Genomic DNA, 20,576 nt, shown 5'->3' with positions numbered 1-20,576 from the left:
GATAAAGACCCATTCATTTGAATCAGGTGTGTTGGAGCAGGGAAACATCTAAAACATGCAGGACAGGGGGTAGGCTACTTGAAGGCCAGGGTTGAGAACCACTGCTCAATAGTAGGCCTATTATCATTGACCTGAATTTATATAGCCTACAGTAACTTATTGGGAAGTCTCTTTAAAACTATAGAACTAGCCTATTAAAGATGAGACTCAATTCACCCAAATGTATTTAGTCATAAAGGGAATACAAATACATCACAGGAGAGCGGATGATAGCCTTGTCTTCGTTAAATATGACAAGTATTCAATTCAAGAGTCAAAATCACAAGCATAGCCTACTTTTATGGAATACAGCATGAACAGGATAATATCCCGACCGTTCTGACAAATATGGCTTACTCAATGAAAGCGATCAAGTAACTATGCGCGCTACGCCTGTCAATTCGGGGAATTGCATTGCCTAAATAAAAGCAATGTCATAGATACCAAGTTAATTGTTTCAATTAGCCAAGCCTATATAATATTATGTACAACCTAGGCTACAGAAACAGTCTAGACAAAACAGCTTCTTTTTGGTTATCTATGACAAACAAATATTAATCAGATGGTAGAAGTAGTTGTTCATATTTAGGCTACTCATATAAAATGTAGACATAACTCCTAAAATGTGGGTCGATAATGAAATATAATTATTAAAATGTATATTAAATATTAAAACACTAAAAGGCATCACAGACACTGCTTGAGCTATTCAGACTTCCATAACCAAAATGGAGTAGGCTAGTTGCTCTTCACCAACATGGTTGACGTTCACAAGCTCTCTCTCCAATCGCATGACAGGGTTCTCCTCGAAGAGCACGTCCGGTAGCGTTTCCTGTGTTTGTAAACGAAAGATATCGGAACACAGGCGACGGGCTTCGAGAAAAAAAAAAGATCGACGAGAGAACATATTAGGTAACTCAACATCCATATACATTTTGATATTGCACAGGTCGATCATCCGTGTCTTTAGCATTATAATTGAAGAAATTAGTATTTTTAAAACCCTGGCCTTACATCCTCAAATGCTCCTACGACTCCTACGAGAAGCACAAGCGAGCAGTTAGCTTACTAATGCTAGCTCGCTAGTAGTAGCAGCTGTAGCACTTACACAGACACAACAGACAGGCCGGAAGGGATAGCGCGTATTGTCTGTACTATAAGCGATTAATATCTTCTGAGGCTGAGAGAAAAAAAACCTCAGTGCCATTTCAGCAAGTGATATCAAAGGCCGTGCTCCCTAGCTATAGCCAATCTTGTTTTTAATGTTATATAGAGCTAGCTAGTCCCTTATAGCTCACAGGCTAGCTACAGTAGACTAGCTAGTGGGATAACGTTAGATTGGAGGCTAGCTAGCTAGCTCTACCTACAATACAGTCACTATTCACTAAAGTACCAAGCAAATTAATCTACACTCTAGCCTTTGGTTTCGTACAGTACAACGTTTTTTTGTTTGCATTCAAACTGTAAAATGTTGGGTTTAATTGGCGGACTTAAAAAATCGTAATATAGGAGCATACCACTTCTTACGACGTTTTAGTAGTCTAGCTAACTGGTGCTAGCTACACAGCCCATATCCTTCTCTCAGTTGGTAGATAAATGCTAACGTTAGCTTGTAGTTTATTTTTAATAACAAAAAATTGCCATTTGCAGTCCTTTTGCGAACGATAGTGCTAGTTAGCTAGGCTACATATGTCGGTGGTGCTGTTCGAAGCCAATGGCGAATGCCTTTTTAATTAGAGAGCTGTGCTTTCATCATGGCACTCGTGCCATCGAGATTTGTCCACATTTTCTTTATAGCTAGCTTTGTTTCCACCACAGTATCGGTCTATGTAAGAATTGCACATGTATTTAGTCATATAGCTAGTTTAACATGTTAACAATATTCAGAGGTAGCTAAATTGAGTTTAATGGTGGCAACGGTTTGGAGACCTAGTCTGGTCATCAATGTTTCCGGCACACCAACTAGCTAAGCTAGCTGTAGCTAGTCTGGCTTGGCTGCATTGTTCGCAAGCAAAAGTAAAGCCCATGTAATTACAAACAAGACAAGTGTACAATATTCTTATTATCACAAAATCTGTTTGACATTTCTCCCGTCACCGAATAATGTGGTGTTATAGCTTCGTAACGTAGGTAAGCTAGGTTACATTTTACTCATGGAACGGCATTTTCATATCATTAGGCTTGTCTTCGTGTTGCCCTTGTGAGGTGATGAGCATTGGTCTACTTGCTAGTATTCTAGGATCTTAAAGCTTCAACGTGGCATTTTAATTATAACGTAAGATATGATAATATCAAAGATTACTCATCGAGTATATTATATATTTTTTTGTATTTCGTCAATAACTTAATTGTGTGTTGTGATAAGTTGGGAAGGTATATGGTTTAAATATAGACCATGCATTTGGCTGACGAGGACATCTTAAATACATGGAAACCTGAACGTTTGATGTAGACAAAATCGCTGAACTGATAGGATACATGAATAAGTCACATAAACATTACGAATATGCATCAAGATTTAGTGTAAAACTTGTTATTGTCATGGAATGTTTTTTTCCCCGTTTTTTATCTACATCCTCCCCTTCCTCAGTTTTAGTGCTAGATGAGTGAGGTGGGTGTGGCCTCCCGTCAGACCGACCATCCTGATTGACGGATCACTGGATGACCTTATCCCCTATCCTGTCCCTGCCCTCACATACACCGTTCCCACTGCAATGTCACACCTGCCCAGCAGCTCAGTCCGCGACCATATGAAATGGGTTTGTTTTCCTATCGAGAAAAATTAAAGCTCCAAAATATATTTACATTAATGCAAACATGTCACTCAGGATGTTGTCGTTTTATGTAGTGATATTCTATACGTTTGAAACTTTGTCTAAGTTTTATCACAAACTCACATACTTTTGATTTTCCTTAACATAACACCTTGGTTATAATAGGCTTCATCATTCTGAAGTTTGATTTACAATACCAAAGCTTTTCCTCAACTCAACCATCTAATTAATTTCCAGGCGGGGCTGCTTGGCTGTGAGGCCGTGCTCTCAAGCATGGCCCTGATGCAGGCGAGCTCCATGGCCGGTCCACCCAAGAAAATGATGACCCCACTTGGCCATGGACCGCCCCAGAGGGAAGGCCCTGACCGTGGGCCTCAGAGCCACATGATCCTGCCGTCTGGGATGAGCTGTCCCCCCTTGGTTAGATTTTGAACACTAATTCTTCTCTTGCACTCATGTTGGGGTGTATATACCGTATTTTTCGGAAATAAAACCGCGGTTTGTACCCCAATTTTACAGTTTTATTGTGGTTGTACGGCTTATATTTCGAAGTGCTGTATAGCCCGGTTTTAGAACAAAAAAGTGGCTTCGTCCCAAGATCTCTACAGACAATGCAGCTAATTTAATGCTCAACACTTGAACGGGGGCTTATTACTTGAAAGAGGAATTATTTACTGTGTCGTCGAAGTTAAACTATCAGGGCTTGGAAATAGTGATTTGCTAAAGTAGGCAAATGGCACATAACATTTCATAATGTCAGTAAATCAAACAGCTGCAAGACCCAGTGAAATGTTATATACAGCTAGCAAACCAACGTTAGCTAGCATCGCTAATGACATTGGCTAATTCAACTTCGGTAGGTTATCCTCAGGATTTGCAAGCTAGCTAAACTTATACTATATCTAAAATATTGTGCATTGCTTGGTATCATTGTTTGCATCAAGTGCGGCATATATTCCAGGGCGGGTTATAATCAGATTTACAAACACAAAGCTCCCATTCTGGTGGGGTGCGGTTTATAGAAAATGTGGCTTGTTTTCCGAAAAATACGCTAGTCAAGATTGTAAATAAAAAAATGTTTCATATCATCAACCACTGTGATACATTTTGTAACAGATTTTACATACAGATCTGCATAGTAACATTATTTAGCTATCAGAAAAGAGTGAGACTGTAGTTTAAGTGTTCTCTTCCATCTGTGATGAAAGCTCATTCGGAAGGAGGGTGACTTTCATGCACCCCGCTTGCTGGATGAGAAGGAGATGAGGGCCAATGAGGAGATGCAGCTAAAAAAGAAGAACAGGAAATCTGGAACACCCTGTAAAGTGAGAGAGCAGGATGGACGGGGAGGCAAGGTCAGTAACCATGAATATTCAAGTATTCAATTAACTCTGGCTTTGTTCTAACTGCACAAGTATTTATGTGTTCTGAACTTGGTGGGTGGATGGGTCTGTACAGTTCTTTGGACGAAGACAGACTTTTTATGCCTGTAGTTAAGTCGGTGCCTTCCATTGAGCACATTTTGTTTGTGTGGGGGTGGGGGGAGGAGCTCAGGGAGATGTAGGGGGGGTGGGGGTCTCTGGAGAGGAAAGAGGGGGAGGGGACGTGAGGGGAGAGGAGCACAATAACTGCAATTGTGTGCACAAGAGGGGGAGCTGTATCATGGGGGGTGTGAGGGCGTTAACCCTTATGTAGAGTTTATGCACTTAAAAGGCCCAACACTTAACAAAAGAATGTGGATTCATATAGCTTTATAACGATGACTGCTTGACTGCTATTTCTTATAAAAAAAACAAAGCTATTACCATTACTTTGTCATTATCTTAGTGTTAGTTAGAATCTGTGTATGTGATGCTTAGCTTTTTAGGGTGTATTTCACACCTCTATCCTTTCCTGTCCTGTGTAGGTGGTGGTTGTTGATGAGAATGGTAACTGTCCAGTATCCAAAGTGCAGAAAAATTTCATCTGTGATCATTGTTATGGAGCATTTAGGAGTGGCTATCACCTGAAGAGACACATCCTCATTCATACAGGTATGTGTCCAAATCCCCACGACCAGCTTCTTTAGGTGTACGATTACAATTTAGAGAAAAGAAAAATGCCTGATTTAGTAAGTAAATGCTCAGTCAGAGGCCATCAGAAAACACCAGTATGGATTAAGTTATGGGTGGTTTCTTAAGGAGTGTGCATCAATTTAAAGATTTTGAAATGGCCTCCTGAAGAGCTTGTTTGGTGTCAGCTTTTGCCTCACAGTTTCTTGGTGTTCACTGTGGGGACCATTGACTAAAACTGGTGCTCTTCGGTTTAGGGGAGAAGCCGTATGCTTGTGCCATATGTGACATGAGGTTTATTCAGCGTTACCACCTGGAGAGACACAGCCTCATTCATACGGGTATGCGTCATCTTACCGTACCCATCTCACTAAAGTTTCCTAGAGTTCTATTTGTCATTGGACAGTAATTTCCAACAAAGCCCAAAATTACTTTAATCTCCACCCACCATGTGAAGGCAAGGAGTCCTAATAGATACAAATGGGTCCCCCAACACCAGTGAAAGTGCAAAGGACAGGTCTATTTCTTGGCCTATTTGTGATTATCAGAGTTAAACCTAGAGGTACACAGAAAACATGCAGAGATGCAAGTTATTACAAGTCATCATTACAGTTTATATGTAGCTTTTGTTTCATATGGTTTGGTTGGGAGAACAGGTAACCGCATGGACATCAAGGGACTATGACGTATTTAGACTTAGTTTGACGTACTTTCTTTATTAAAAAGCACATTCACTCCTGCACAATGCATTACTGTATCGTGGCTTATTCCTGCGTTGTAGTCTGAAATCCTTGTCTGTTATTGCTTGTCTAAAAGAAACATTAAACATAGTATCGGTAAGTAATCTGTGTCATAAACTTCTCGTCTGTACTGAACATGTGAAATATATCCCCATGGATATGTGAGCTTCAATTATTAGCATTTCATTTAGATTTGATCTTATTTGTTATTATTAGGAGATTAGATCAATTGCTTCTCAATGGCAACGTAGGTCCATTCTTCATAATGTAATCAATAACCGTACAAAGCAAATAATATATATAAAAGAAAAAAAACAATTTCGATTGTGTAGACTGAATAGCTAATATTCTTGTGCTCTGTGTGTGTAGGGGTGAAGCCGTACGCTTGTTCCATGTGTGACATGAGGTTTTTCCAGCGTTACCACCTGGAGAGACACAGCCTCACTCATACGGGTATGCGTCCTTTTTCCGTACCCATCTCACATTAAACAAGCCCCCCTCCACTCAGAAAAATATGTTGAGTGTATGTTGAACTGATGTCTTCCATAACAGTTTGATAGCCCCTAAAGGATATGTCTATAAGATATTCAAGTACTTGTTGGACAAAGATTTTGGTTACCATTTATTAAGAAACTTTCCAACCTTAATGTGCATTAAAGGCAGTTATAGTTGAAGCCACCTAGCCCTTGACAAAATCTCCTATCATAAGGCATTTAAATGCTACAGCAAGTTCTGCATGATATGGAAATAGTCCTTTAATGTCCAAGCTTTAGTACTTGAAGATTGTTTGTGGTGCCACTAGAATGTAAGGGTAGAAGAAGAAATTACGGATTTACCAGGGATTCATTTTTGCGGAAAAAGTCAAAGATTTAGGTTTTGTTGCTATTTTGAGAACATGTTTATTTCTCCCTGGCTTAACAAAAGAAGCATGTTTATGTATTTGTGTACATGGCTGTAGTTTATTGATAACCATCATCTTTAAGAAAGTCCTTTGTGACACTTAACAAACATTTATATTGCTCATGGAAGTTCAAGCATTTGTAATATAATTGGGACTATCTAGCTAATGTATAACTCTGTGTGTGTAGGGGTGAAGCCATACGCTTGTTCCATGTGTGACATGAGGTTCTTCCAGCGCTACCACCTGGCGAGACACAGCCTCACTCATACGGGTATGCGTCCGCCTATTATAGCCTGTACACATCCTGCATCTTGGAGAGTTTTCACTTCAGTTGGAATCAAAGGATTCAGTTGGCACAAATTCCGAACCGAACCCGTCTTAGTTTATAGGGTTTTTGAACACATTCAATGATGAATGGTGCGTTTACATTTACCTGCTGACGGCTAGATTCAATTTATGAAAACCCAGTACATTTTCATATCATCATCATTGTTTTCTAGGTTTATTATTAGAAGCTGCCCAGAAACTGAATGGGTTAACCTGTAGGTCTTTAGGCTATATCTCCATTGCGTGGTAAATCTTTGTGGTTGTGAACAACTTTTTATTTCATGATGTGCTAAACCAACTTGTTGGTGGTGGCTAGCTAATGTTTTATACTCTGTGTGTAGGGGTGAAGCCATACGCTTGCTCCATGTGTGACATGAGGTTTTTCCAGCGCTACCACTTGGCGAGACACAGCCTCACTCATACGGGTAGGCTTCCTGTACCCCTGTTGTCACAGAAGCCTGATAGACATGCTACCAAAGGGTTATTAATCTAGTGGTGGTTCTTTATTTAGTTTACTGACATCTCAAAAACTTTGGCGTTGTCTTAGTAAACCTTTGAGTTTTTGTATCCATGGCCTAATATTCCAGCAAAATCCTTGATTAATGTCTTATTCTGATCTGGCCAATGTCTTGCCATTCCTGCATTGAAATAATTGAATGGCAAATTGCTATTAAATTGTCTTGCGTGTAACATTGTGTAGTCAGAGGTTCGATTGGAGCCACTGATGGGGCTGGTCCTGTGTTATCAGAACAGCTTACAAGGGGACACCGCTATGACCCGGTTGGCTTGAGTCCTGTTGTGTGCAGAGCTTTACTAAAGTTGATACTCTGTGTGTGTAGGGGTGAAGCCATATGCTTGCGCCATGTGTGACATGAGATTTTTCCAGAGATACCACCTGGCAAGACACAGCCTCACTCACACGGGTATGCGTCTTACCTTACCCCTCTTTCCTACATTACAAAATACCCAAGGATCACTTAATTCACGCAGTGCACAAGGTGTTAATTGTCTGCCCTAATAAATGAGGTATCCTCACATAGGAATATGTACTCCATGAGAATTAGGAATATGTACTCCATGAGAATTTGGAATGGCAGTGATTTTGATTGGTGATGCATCATATAACTGTTTTGATGAGTTTAGGGTCTGTCACCTTTATTTCGCATGGTGTAGGGAGACGGGTTGGTCCCTTGAGTTTTGTGTTTATTTCAAAGGCTATGTTAGACGCAATATAAACCACAGTAAAATTGACAATGTATGTACAAATGTTATGTGTACACAGTTCATGGGATTCTAAAATTTGGTACTGTATGCGTTTAGGAGTGAAGCCATACGCTTGTTCCATGTGTGACATGAGGTTTTTCCAGCGCTACCACCTGGCGAGACACAGCCTCACTCATACGGGTATGGGTCTACTAACTGTTCCCACCTTACTGAAATCCTCTCTTTAGTAAAGTTCTGTCAGTTTAAAGGACATTTTCGTAGCACTTATTTATTCTTTAAATAAACCTCCAACACTTTAATCTGGTGGATTCTCACATTGTCTCACATGTTCTTGCGTCTTGATGATAGCCCATAGTGTCTTATAACATTAGATCAATATAGGTAAGATAGTAATTTTCTTGTTTGGGTACATGCCTTCCCATTGACAATTTGTACATACGAAATATGGCTTTGTTGGAAACTACTGTTCAAATAATTGTTTGTGTCTGATGTTTAAAGATGTATTATACATTCAACAATGACAGCAGATGTTAAATGAGAAGTTTTATTTATTACTGGCCAGCATTTTTAAACAAATGTCAAATTTAAAGGTACATGACACTCAAAAGACCCCTGTGCTAGCTATATCAAGCCGCATACCTAAACTCCAATTAAATGTGAAAGATGCACTGTTTCACATTTGTTTGGTTTACATGTCTTGTTAAAACTTGAACTAACACAACCGGTGGTGTAAGATTTTGACTCATTGCCATTTAACGTCTTACAAACGTAGTTTTTTGGGTGTCATGCCCTTGTTATTGTGACCAATACACAGATTATCTGCCTGTGTATCGTCCTTGATAACAGGGGCAACTTGAACATGCTAAATGTGTTGCAATTGGTTGAGTTTTTTTGTTCAGAGTTAAATACAGCAAATGTGTAGGTTAGGACAATCAACAAATGTATGCTTTGAAAATTATACCAAAAAATGGCTAAAGTTATGTTCTGTGTATGTTTAGGTGTGAAGCCGTATGCTTGCTCCATGTGTGACATGAGGTTTATTCAGCGGTATCAACTGGAGAGACACAGCCTCACTCACACAGGTATGCTTCTCTTTTTAAATGCCCTTCACTTTCATCAGTCTGAACATGCATGAGGCCCACCAGTGCATGAGGTCAGATTCACAACCCCACCACTTTATGGGACTAGATAGATAAATAATAGTGGCTACATCAAACTCGAGTTTGTATTGTTTGAGTAATTTGTATTGAGCAATCAGTTTAGTAGTCATGTTGGAGTAATGGCAATGTTTGTTTGGCATAAGCTTTCAGAGCTGTATACGTAGCACATTAAGTACATCAAGAAGTTAGACATGCAATACCATGGTAACATCAGTTATAGCAATGTATTTTATGTACTCAGATGTATTCCAACTGCCTAAAATTGTCAATATTCATATGAATAGCATGACGTGAACCCGGATGTCCACCAGCATTACCTTCAAATTTTTTAACCTGGCCATAACTATTTTGACTCGCGTTGATTAAAAGCTATTTGGGGACACATTGGCGAAATAATTTGCCTGTGGTCAACTCACTTTCTGCAGATTTTCTGAATTGCCTTGTTTGCGTTGCGTTGATTGGTTATTCAAATCTAGTCTAATTAATGGCACTGGCTGGTGAACAAAGCAACTTTACTAAACTTGTTTCAAGTTCAAGTAGCCTAGTAAAGTTTAATTCGATCGTTTTTGGCAGTTGAAGAACTTTTATGATGCTGAAGTTGGTGCTCTGTGTGTGTAGGGGTGAAGCCGTACGCTTGCACCATGTGTGACAAGAGGTTTTTTCAGCGCTACCACCTGGCGAGACACAGCCTCACTCATATGGGTATGCACCCGCTCACCTTGTTGATACACCTGGTCCCAGTATACAGGGTTAGCAGGATATGGGCCTTATGTGTTCATACTTATATGGGCCAGGTGAAATATGTATTATATTTTATATCTGACCACCTTTCCCCTAATGGAAAAGATGGAATTGTACTTTTACCACCAGATGACATCATCAGCTCATGTGATGTGTTGTGGTTGTGGATTGTGTAAAAAGCTTAAAAAGCACAATTTTAATTGGTGAAAGTAATTATATTCACTGAATATTTGAAAATCCCCTGTAAGTAAATGCATGGATTAGCATTGGTTATTAACCACCTATCAATTTAGCATATATGTGTTTAACATGGATTATTGGAAGAGCATGAAACCTAAAAAAAAAAAAAAAAAAAAAAACAATAATAAAAAAAAAATGATATACTAATGCTCTGGTCATTTAGGAGTGAAGCCGTACGCTTGCACCATGTGTAACATGAGGTTTGTTCAGCGCTACCACCTGGCGAGACACAGCCTCACTCATACGGGTATGCGTCCGCACACCGTACCCCTCTCACTTAGATGTTAGGGAGCAAAGTAGTAGGCTAGATTGTTTATCACAAGCACACTTTTTAAAGGAGAATATTGACATACAAGCATTACTACAATGTAACATAAGCTCATGCATAGTGTTGAGTTTGTGATATGAGTATTTATTTGGACTTTTGTTTCTTAAAAAAACAATTATTTACCTAGAGTATTGTGAATACTGTGTATGAATTGGCATCAGTGGTTAATAACCAATAATAGCAGCCAGGCCTAATGTTTGAAGACTTTAAGGGGCTGGACAGTTAGGCTTAGTAATGAAATATTGCTGCTCTGTGTGTGTAGGAGTGAAACCTTACGCTTGCACCATGTGTGACAAGAGGTTTTTTCAGCGCTACCACCTGGCAAGACACAGCCTCACTCATATGGGTATGCACACGCCTACTGTACCCGTAACTAAGATCAGGATTAACCCAAAACCTGGTTTGGCAGAATTAGTAAAACAGTCCCCATGTTCTAATGAAAACAGATCATATGTATCTAAATATACTAAAATGTTTACATAATGACATCCAATGAAAAGCACTTTGGCCAGGGCTTGTAATATTATTGCCAGTTGACATCATCAGCTCGTGATGTGGTGTTGTGGACTAAATCTACGAAAACAATTAGAAACACTGATTTGAGCCAAGTAAACTTTATTGTTGTCGATCCACTGTAAAGTATTTAATGTACTCGACTTCAGTGGTTAATAACACATCAATTTTGCATAGCTGTAGGTTACATTGACATAGATGGGTTGTACAGCTAGATGAATTAATTAGATTTATAAATGAATGCTCTGGTCATTTAGGAGTGAAGCCGTACGCATGTACCATGTGTGACATGAGGTTTTTTCAACGCTACCACCTGGCGAGACACAGCCTCACTCATACGGGTATGGGTCCGTTCACCGTACCCCTCATTTAGTAATTAGGGAGGAAAGTTGAAGATTGTTTCTGTGATTAACTCTCCAATGTAGGCAAACCAAACATTGACATTAGATGTGAGTCTTCCATGTAGCTTCTGTTCAGGAAATATTTGTTAGTTGCGCATTTTAGATGTTGAAGGTTAATCCAATAGCATGTAATCCCTCCGATTTTGCAGTGTTTGTGTTGGCTACAAGCCTTCACAAGTCTCGTAAGTAGAGTATGTTAGTTCAGTGTGTTGTGGCTGTGTTCAAGCATCCACAAAAAACACCTAGACGAGTTGCATTCATAATCGAGATTTTGTTCATGTAAATTTCATGTATTGCATGAATTGGCATCAGTGGTTAATAACCAATAATTGCAGAATCTTAGACCAATGTTTGAGTACTTTGGTGGGCAGTGATGCACAGTAATGATACATTGCTGCTCTGTGTGTGTAGGAGTGAAACCTTACGCTTGCACCATGTGTGACAAGAGGTTTTTTCAGCGCTACCACCTGGCAAGACACAGCCTCACTCATATGGGTATGCACACGCCTACTGTACCCGTAACTAAGATCAGGATTAACCCAACCCCCTGTGCACAGGGCTTGGACAAATTTAAATGCCAGTTTTATATAAATATACAGCATATTGAAACTGATCTACACAGCCAGGTGATGTCATCAGCTCATGTCATGTGTTGTTGTGGACTAAAGCTTAGAAAATATCCATCCAAATTTGTTTTTAATTCGGATGAAATTAAGTTAAAAAATTGTATATCCCCCTGCAAGGCATTATAATTGACATCTGTGGTTGTAAACCATCAATTTTGCATAGGCATGTCATACAGACTTAATTGGATTAAGGAAGTTGGGCAGCAATAATAAGTTGATGCTCTGGTCATTCAGGAGTGAAGCCATACGCTTGTTCCATGTGTGACATGAGGTTTGTTCAGCGCTACCACCTGTCGAGACACAGCCTCACTCATACGGGTATGGCTCAGCTCAGCAGACCCCTCTCACATTTTGTAGTCTATACGTAGCTGCGTGTCTAGCGCCAGTCTGAGTTTTAGAGAAGCTAGTTCAATGTCAAAGGCTAGAGGCAATATTTAGGCTTGGATTGTAAGCCAGGGGGCAGATTACCTACAGCAGTCTAGGATCAATGTTCTGGGGATACTTACATGTATTTCTTGGTTAGCTCCTAGTGTGTATATTGTAATGTTGTTCGAGTCAGAATTGCATGTACTGGTAACTCTTCAGCCTCTCAACTTCTATTAAAACAATAAAGCAGCAAAAAGCACACATAATTCCAAGGTTAGGCTACATCTCAAGATAATTTAACTGTAATGCTAGGTTTGTATGTGTTGTGATCTTTTGGAGAGAGGGCTAATATATTACTCTGTGTGTAGGGGTGAAGCCGTATGCTTGTTCCATGTGTGACATGAGGTTTATTCAGCGTAACCATCTGGAGAGACACAGCCACACTCATACGGGTATGCGTCCATTCACCATACCCCTATCACTCAGAAAAGCTCTCTGACTAAAACAAATTTTACAAGACCACCACAAACTCGAGTTTGGATTGTCAAGTCATTTGATGGGATGTTGAACCAGCCTCAAACTATCAAATTACACTTTCCAGGGGCATCCAGTTTGGTAGTTTGATATGAAAATCTGAGATTCCACTCTGAGCTACACATAATGAGTTGATGAGAAGACATCTCAAAATGTTAGAGTAGTTTCTTACCATGCATTGTTCCTTTTCTTGGACTGGCTCACATTAGATATGTTTTTGCATTCCTTCATTTTTAGATATAGAATACCCAGTAGATTGTAACTAGTGAGACTGATTTAATGCAGTTTGTGGTTCAGCACTGAATATGATGTAATAGATTTGTGTTGGTGTGCTCTTTCAGGGGAGAAGCCATTTGCTTGTGACATGTGTGATATGAGGTTTATCCAGCGCTACCATCTGGAGCGACACAAGCGTGTCCACAGCGGAGAAAAGCCTTATCAGTGCGAGAGATGCCAGCAGGTAAGAGCATACTCTGATCGTCCCACATAAATATCCATCTTCTGCCATGTGCGCATGCACAACCCACGCCCACACAGGCAGATGTCCACCCACACTAGTCTTTTCTAACATCAGCATGTACTGCACATTAGCCTACATGTTCTGTTTTGTGCACCAAGTTACATTAACACATGGAATTCCTTTTTCCATATGCTTTGGAATAAAGTCTTACTGTATCACCCTTACATAAACTGTACGTTTTCAGAACTTTTCACGGACCGATCGGCTGTTGCGGCATCGGCGGTTGTGCCAGGGCCGTGGTGTGGCAAAGGTGGAGAACCAGCCATGTTGTGAGCCTCGCCCATATCCCCAGGAGCCCCCACCGGCTCCACCTACCTGGAGCCCCCTGCACCCCCCTCCTGGTCGGCTTGCAGTCTGACATTCCCCTCCCACACATGACCACCACCTCTCCTTAGAGACAGGACTGGCCCCATGGTCTCTGCCACTGAGCCCTATGCTTAGTGGCGCCACACTCTGGCACAGACTGATTCTGCAGCTCCAGTCCTGAGGTTACTTATGACAGAGGGACATACAGTTTTGTCTTTTTCTTTCTTTCCTTTTTTGTTTTTTTAGATAACATTTCTGGTCTGTTTTGTACTTATTTGATTTTACAAAGAAGTTGTTATTGTTCAGATTCATTGTTTGGGGTTTTAGTGGTACTTTGAGGGTGGTTTTGTGGGTTGGGGGGAAAGGTAAGGCATTTGGGGGAGGGGGGGGGGGGGGGGGGCGGCGGCGGCTACAGTTTGTCCTAAAGTCATAGCAATGAAGTGGGATATATATACATGAATATTTAACAACACACAGCAGAGGATATCTGGAAAATGTAGAAATGACCGTTTTTACAGAAAATCTGGACAATGGTACATGGGGCAAACCTGTAAAAACAAGGGCTTGAATAGTGAGTGATACAAATGGACAGTCCACAGTTGAGCATGGAGAAATCCTTAAAGGGCATGGTACAGGATATTGTCTGTCATAGTATCCTGTACCATGTTCTGTTTGTTGCAAGGTAGTGATGTGCTGATGACTCAGGAAGTGGCACAGGATAGGACAGCCTTTGCAAGTTCACCCCCACACAGCTATTACATACTAGTGTATGTATAGATTTCTATGACAAAAAGTGGGAAGCTTTCTCTGACTAAGGTTCATATAAGGATATATGTTTGAAATGGCACAAGATGGCAGCTTCAGCCAGTCCCATTACTTTGTGTATGTACAGATCATCATGTTCAGAGAATGGCAGGAGATATACAGAATCTTGTGGCCTTAGAGCGTGCTTGTTTTTTGTTATGTTCATTTGCCTTTTTTATTTTCTGAACTAAAGGTTTAATTATCCTTATTGTTATAAGATTTACAAGGACGAGCCACTGCCTTTTACCATCGAGGTATGTTTTTTCCAAAGCTTATAGAACACTCAGTAGTGTTGCAGCATACTGGTGGGCAAAAATGTATACATATTTCTGGTTAGTACTGATGATAATGTAACCCATCATATCATCTGGAAGAACCAGAAGTTTTGACAATTCCAGTGAGATGCTAATAGTGCATACTTTACTTTCCCTCTTGCAGTGCTTTGGCGAGCTTCAGGCTTTAGCCACAGCTGTATCAACACTTGCTTGACTCCGCTGCACACTAACGAATGCCTTCTTTTAAGATATTATGTAGTTGGTGTGTATATAATGGATGTCTGTTATGTTCTTGGGTTTAGCCTTAAATAAGAGCGGATTCATCAATAATCATTGTAGTGCTAAATGATATAGTAATTAATGATTTTCCGTAACCTGTATTAAACTTTAATTATGCTGTCTGTGGTTACCCCCTCCAAGTGAAATGGCAACAAGCTTGTTTAGCATACTGTTCGTCTACCCACTCTGCATCTATCAACTTAGTCAGGTTCAGTATGTGTATCAGTGGTCTTTCACAGCTTGTCTGTGGGCTAGTAGTTTTTTTTATTTTGTTTTTTAACTCTTGGTCCTAATTACCGGGACTTCACTCAAACTGTACATTTGATTACAATATCTAAATGTTACTCATTACATTTTATAAGCCCACTGTATATCCCACAAGTGTCAGTGTGTATCAAAGGCCTAATCTAAACTTGAGACCTGTTGTGTATAAAATGAAATAATTTACTGATATCAGTAGGATATCTGGGTATAAATTGACTTGTGCCTGGATCTCAAAGTAGGGTTTGACTCAAGTGAGGAAGTAATGCGATCCAGTAAAATGTTGGAAAAGGTATACAAGATTTTACAGACCAAGTTTGAGAAAAGTGATATATATATTCTCTGGCCCAGTCTCCTGTCCCTAAAGGCAATGAAATGGTTGCTGACTGCCATGACTACCCACTAGTCTGGCCACAGGGCAAAGAAGGGTTACTTCTATATGTTAGATCCCAGGCCAATCTCATATTGTTATTGATCTACTGGTGAAAATGCAATAGACTCCATGATCAGTTAAGATGAGGTTTTATTTTCCAAATAGTCAGACAGAATACTGAGTTCTTTCTCCTCCATGACATTATGATAATTCTGTTAACAATAAGGACCTTTTTTTATTTCTGATAAAATGTAAACACTGGAGTGATAGAAACAAAAGATGAAGAACATATACAGTACTAGAGTTTAGTCTGTAGACAGCCTCTTACTCCTCGACTTGACAAAGAAGGTGGACAGAAACATTTGGATCAGTAATGTTGAGAGCCCAGGATGTTAAGTAATTTAAATATTAGAGGCAGTAGTACTTAAAATAAACTGTTTTTTATACAAATTCCCTGGTATTTGTAGTGGATTATATTGGTAGAGATATTAAGTAAGCAACAGCATCTACAGTAGTTATCACAAATTAGTATTTTTGTTTATTAGTCTTGCATGCAGAGTTATGATCCTCAGTTAAGATAGGATCTTATATTGATTATTTTGTGTAGGCAAAATGAGTGCATAAGAATAACTTTTCCTAAAAAAAAATGTTACACTGATTATTGTAAAAAAAATGGGCAAACTAATATGTTCCCTTGTGATCCAATTAGTTTTAATTGTACGGAGTGTGGGGAGAGGCTTCTTACCATTATGCTGAAATAAAATACTTTCTAAAAGATTTACTGTTTAGTGTGACTGTTTACCTCCAGCCATCTACAGCGGTCTCTGCTGCTCTCTCAGGGAAACATGTTTGCAAATCATTGGCAATGTGTAGAAAGATAAGGCAACTTTATTTATACACGAGGCAAACTCAAATGTGCTTCACAGAAAAACATATGCATATGGTTTTGTGTGTACAATTATCCTTTGTTTACTATAGAAGGATCACTGAGTTTGCTTTCCATATTTCACACTAACTGAAAATGCTGTTTGACTTGGTGCATCTGCAGAAAAATTCATGGTGTAGCCTGTCAAATATACAACCAACGGCAAATATCAGTAATTCTTTAAAACCCCACACTTTCCTTTTTGCAGGAACTCTAGGAATGGTCCCTTGTTTGATGCTTGATGGATGAATTAATCGCTTCTTTGCAATACCATGACTGGCCCCTGGTCATCCATCTGTGGGTCTTCAGAGTTAATGTTTGATTATAAATATTTAAGATCTTAAACATTCCTGACGATGTCAGCTAATTCTTGATAGACATGATCATCTAAGACCCTTTCAAATTCTGGGTCTGATACAGATACTGATTATTCTATTTACAAGTATTTACACCTATTAAACATTTATCATGGGCTGAGAGTCTTTCAGGTGCCTTTTGGCAAACTCCAGGTGGGCTGTCATGTGCCTTTTACTGAGGAGTGGCTTCCGTCTGGCCACTCTACGATACAGGCCTGATTGGTCGAGTGCTGAAGCGATAGATGTCCTTCTGGAAGGTTCTCTCCACAGAGCAACACTGGAGTTCTGTCAGAGTGACCATAGGGTTCTTGGTCACCTCCCTGACTAAGGCCCCTTCTCCCCCTATCACTCAGTTTGGCCGGGCGAACAACTCATGGTAGAGTCCTGGTGGTTCCAAACTTCTTCCATTTATGGATGATGGAGGCCACTGAGCTCTTTGGGACCCTCAATGCTGCAGAAATGTTTCTGTATGAGTGTCATGGCATAGGCTGTGAATACTTATGTAGCCAACATGTAATAAAAAAAGTACATATTTTATTTTTAACTGATTTGCAAAAGATTTAAAAAAAACTCACATTATCATTATGGGGTATTGTGTGTAGGCTATAATGGTGAGGAAAGAAATTAATTTAATCGATTTTGGATATGGCTGTAACATAACGTGAAGCGCTGTGAATACTTTCCGGATGCACTGTATACCTGTATTATACTGTGTATATATTCATTGTCATTTATGGGCAACAAAGATATATTGTTAGCCACCCCAGGGTCTCATCCATTAAGACTCCTGATGTCAATGATACCAGTGTCAAATTAAGCCATAAGGGGCTACCAAAAAAGTAGAAAAAGCAGCCATTTTGGCTGTGACCAATGGATTGCAGGGGTAGCTGCACATGAGTCATGACACAAAATGGTGCAACTTAGATACTAACTAGAGGATCAATGAGGGAAAGTGATAGTAATTTATTATCTGCACATTTTAGGAATGTTGAAATTATTAATATCAACTCTGACATAGGTCTATAACCACCACGGACAAAGCCTAATATTGTTGTGTCTCATCCACAATTTTGGAGCCCTTTATGGCTTGAGAGCCTGTGTGTCTCAGTATATATGTTGTTTTCTTGTCCTATAGTATTGTTTTTATGTAACTCTTTGTCTAAATACAGTCTGGACAAAGTAAAGATAACTGAAGTGATGGGTGGAAAAAGAGAGGGAGACAGGGACAGATGGACACTATCATAGGACACAGTTTAAGAAAGAGATACAGAAAAAAAACTATTAAAATAAAGATGCAAACTCACAGATGGATAGGTTGCCAAACGCTGACAGCTAAAGTAATAATACACAGAAAATATTGTTGACAGCAAAGGAGTGAAAGTGACTTTAGCAGTTTTCTGCCGTTGATCGGTGATGCGACACAGTCATTTACAGTGCGCCTGTTGTATTATCTATTATACCCTGCCTGACTGCTGATACAAGGGGCAGCCGTGGGCAGAGAAACTGGAGAGCGTAAAGCTGAAGGAGTGGGAGTAGATTGGAATAACGGAATCAGAGCAGAGCAAAGGAAGGAGGCATTTAAGATCAAAGTGCATCAAAGGTAATATATACACTACCTATCCTCCCATGATGGGATGAGCGAATCTAATATTGCTCTGTGTCGTAAAATCTGGCACTCATCCTTAAAGCCATAAAATATGCAATGGTGTTTCACACCCTTCTCTGATTTCCTTCTTTTTTTAAAGAATTTACCCTATTAACTATAATTAAAAAATAGTATTATAAATCGATATGGGAGGAAATGGGAAGATTAGTATTGTAAGAAGTATGGAAAATTACAGGGTGACAAAGAAATAACATAAAAAGGTAATGAAAGTGTATATCTAATGTGTATTCTGTGTGCGGATTGTAACTCATGTTGAACATGAATGTCTCGGTAGCAGCACAATGAAGAGCACATTCCTGGAATACTATGGTTGGGCCACTAGTGTGTAGAGAATAGTGTGTAGGTCAAACTAATTAAAGTAATGCTGCTTAGCTTTAGTAACAGTCAAGGAATCAGATAGTTACGTAGGAAATAGATATAAAGCAGGTAGGTAATGTCAGGTATAATTCTTTAAGTCTTTGTCCATCTATTCAGTCTCTCCATCTCCTCACCTCTGCCTCAGTACCCTTTACTATCGCTCCCTCTGTTTCTCCATTCGGCATCTTTCTACTATCTTGACACAGGCATACCACGCCATCCCTTCTTCCTTTCTCCCCTCCCCCCAGGGACACAAGCTTTACGACAGTAACTTGACACTGGTTCTGTGTCCTATCACAGAGAAGGCTGTAACTCATATTAAAGGCGGCCGGCAGCGAATCATAGTACACCCATAAATCTGCTTGTCAGGGAAGAACCAATGAGAAACAAGCTATAAATCACAGCTGTCAGCTTGGTGGCCAATGGCGGGGCGATGGCACTAAATCTGCCAGGGATGTGGGAGAGGAGGGGTGGAGGGGCTGCTTTTTAATGGGTACTGCATTGCTGTTGGGGAATCCACAGGGAGGGGGGAGGGGGACATAGAGAAGAGACATACAGAGAAGAAAGGAGGCTTCAAAATAGAAACATCAAGGCGGTTTCTTCCACAGCTTCTTTAGGTTCTGTTTTAGCTTGAAGATAACACAAGGGTGGGATTTCATGGAAGACACAAAACAAAATGTAACAATGTCTTACTCTCAGATTTGCTCCATTTACTGGTTCAACATCCAGAAAATTTTGATCATACGATGTATTACATAAAATAATTCAGGATTGGTTGTTAGATTGCATACACAATGAAATCAAAATCAACACTTAGAAATACATAAGACAATATACTTTGCTACAGTATCCTCACTTGTCCATTAAAACTTGTCATAAACAACCTCATACCATAACAGGCAAATATAATTCTGCATATCAGCCATGAATGAGATGATAATTGGATTTATGTTCACATTACAACTCAGTGTGTTGCTGCAGATTTTGTTGTAGAACTGGGGAGCTTTAGTCACAGGCTGTGAATTCCAGCCATGGAATGAGCGTAGGAAGGGGATGTTGTGTTGTTTTTGGCTTTCTCTGCAGCCCAAAACAACACACTGTTCACTCAGGATCTGTAAATGACACCCTGGAGGAACTAACATGTCGTAAAGCACAGTTTAAGTAGCAGACAGATATTTCAAACACACACACATACTGTAATACCAGTAACACTGTTGAGGTTTGAACTCCGCTCATGCACATTTCCAGTTGTACTGTACCACCTATTCCACACAAATATGTGTATTTGATCTCTAACACAGATACTAACCACCCATTTAATCAGTGGAGTCAGGTGGCTGAGCGGTGACAGAATCGGGCTAGTAATCCGAAGGTTGCCAGTTCGATTCCCGGTCATGCCAACTGACGCTGTCCTTGGGCAAGACACTTCACCCTACTTGCCTCGGGGGAATGTCCCTGTACTTACTGTAAGTCGCTCTGGATAAGAGCG

The 20,576-nt window shown here is 39.9% G+C and overlaps 1 protein-coding gene across 16 annotated transcripts; it reads left to right on the top strand.

The window, feature by feature from the left end:
• Positions 1–870: 870 nt before the first annotated feature.
• On the top strand, positions 871–14,130 carry znf740a (zinc finger protein 740a). Of its 16 annotated transcripts, XM_067233664.1 has the most exons (21): positions 871–951; positions 2,630–2,798; positions 3,051–3,233; positions 4,022–4,168; positions 4,720–4,846; positions 5,122–5,205; positions 5,974–6,057; positions 6,693–6,776; positions 7,174–7,257; positions 7,672–7,755; positions 8,153–8,236; positions 9,055–9,138; positions 9,835–9,918; positions 10,361–10,444; positions 10,788–10,871; positions 11,296–11,379; positions 11,851–11,934; positions 12,300–12,383; positions 12,800–12,883; positions 13,307–13,425; positions 13,670–14,130. In XM_067233664.1, exons 2-21 carry the CDS (start codon positions 2,754–2,756, stop codon positions 13,841–13,843), a joined length of 1,971 nt encoding a protein of 656 aa, XP_067089765.1. In that variant the 5' UTR covers positions 871–951; positions 2,630–2,753; the 3' UTR covers positions 13,844–14,130. The 16 variants fall into 16 exon arrangements, with proteins under 16 accessions (XP_067089765.1, XP_067089793.1, XP_067089813.1 ...); XM_067233692.1 differs by lacking the exon at positions 5,122–5,205; XM_067233712.1 differs by lacking the exon at positions 6,693–6,776.
• The last annotated feature ends 6,446 nt before the right edge of the window (positions 14,131–20,576 follow it).

Source organism: Osmerus mordax, chromosome 1 (genome assembly GCF_038355195.1).
Source record: "Osmerus mordax isolate fOsmMor3 chromosome 1, fOsmMor3.pri, whole genome shotgun sequence".
Lineage (NCBI taxonomy): Eukaryota > Metazoa > Chordata > Actinopteri > Osmeriformes > Osmeridae > Osmerus > Osmerus mordax.
This window is presented reverse-complemented; position numbering and strand designations above follow the sequence as displayed.

What these genes read in the sequence shown, in the direction of transcription:
- znf740a (XM_067233664.1), top strand. Translation starts at nt 2,754, where the DNA reads ATGTCACACCTGCCCAGCAGCTCAGTCCGCGACCATATGAAATGG. An exon ending in ACACAGCCTCACTCACACAG is followed by an intron (nt 9,139 to 9,834) that starts GTATGCTTCTCT and finishes CTGTGTGTGTAG; the next exon opens with GGGTGAAGCCGTACGCTTGC. An exon ending in ACACAGCCTCACTCATATGG is followed by an intron (nt 9,919 to 10,360) that starts GTATGCACCCGC and finishes CTGGTCATTTAG; the next exon opens with GAGTGAAGCCGTACGCTTGC.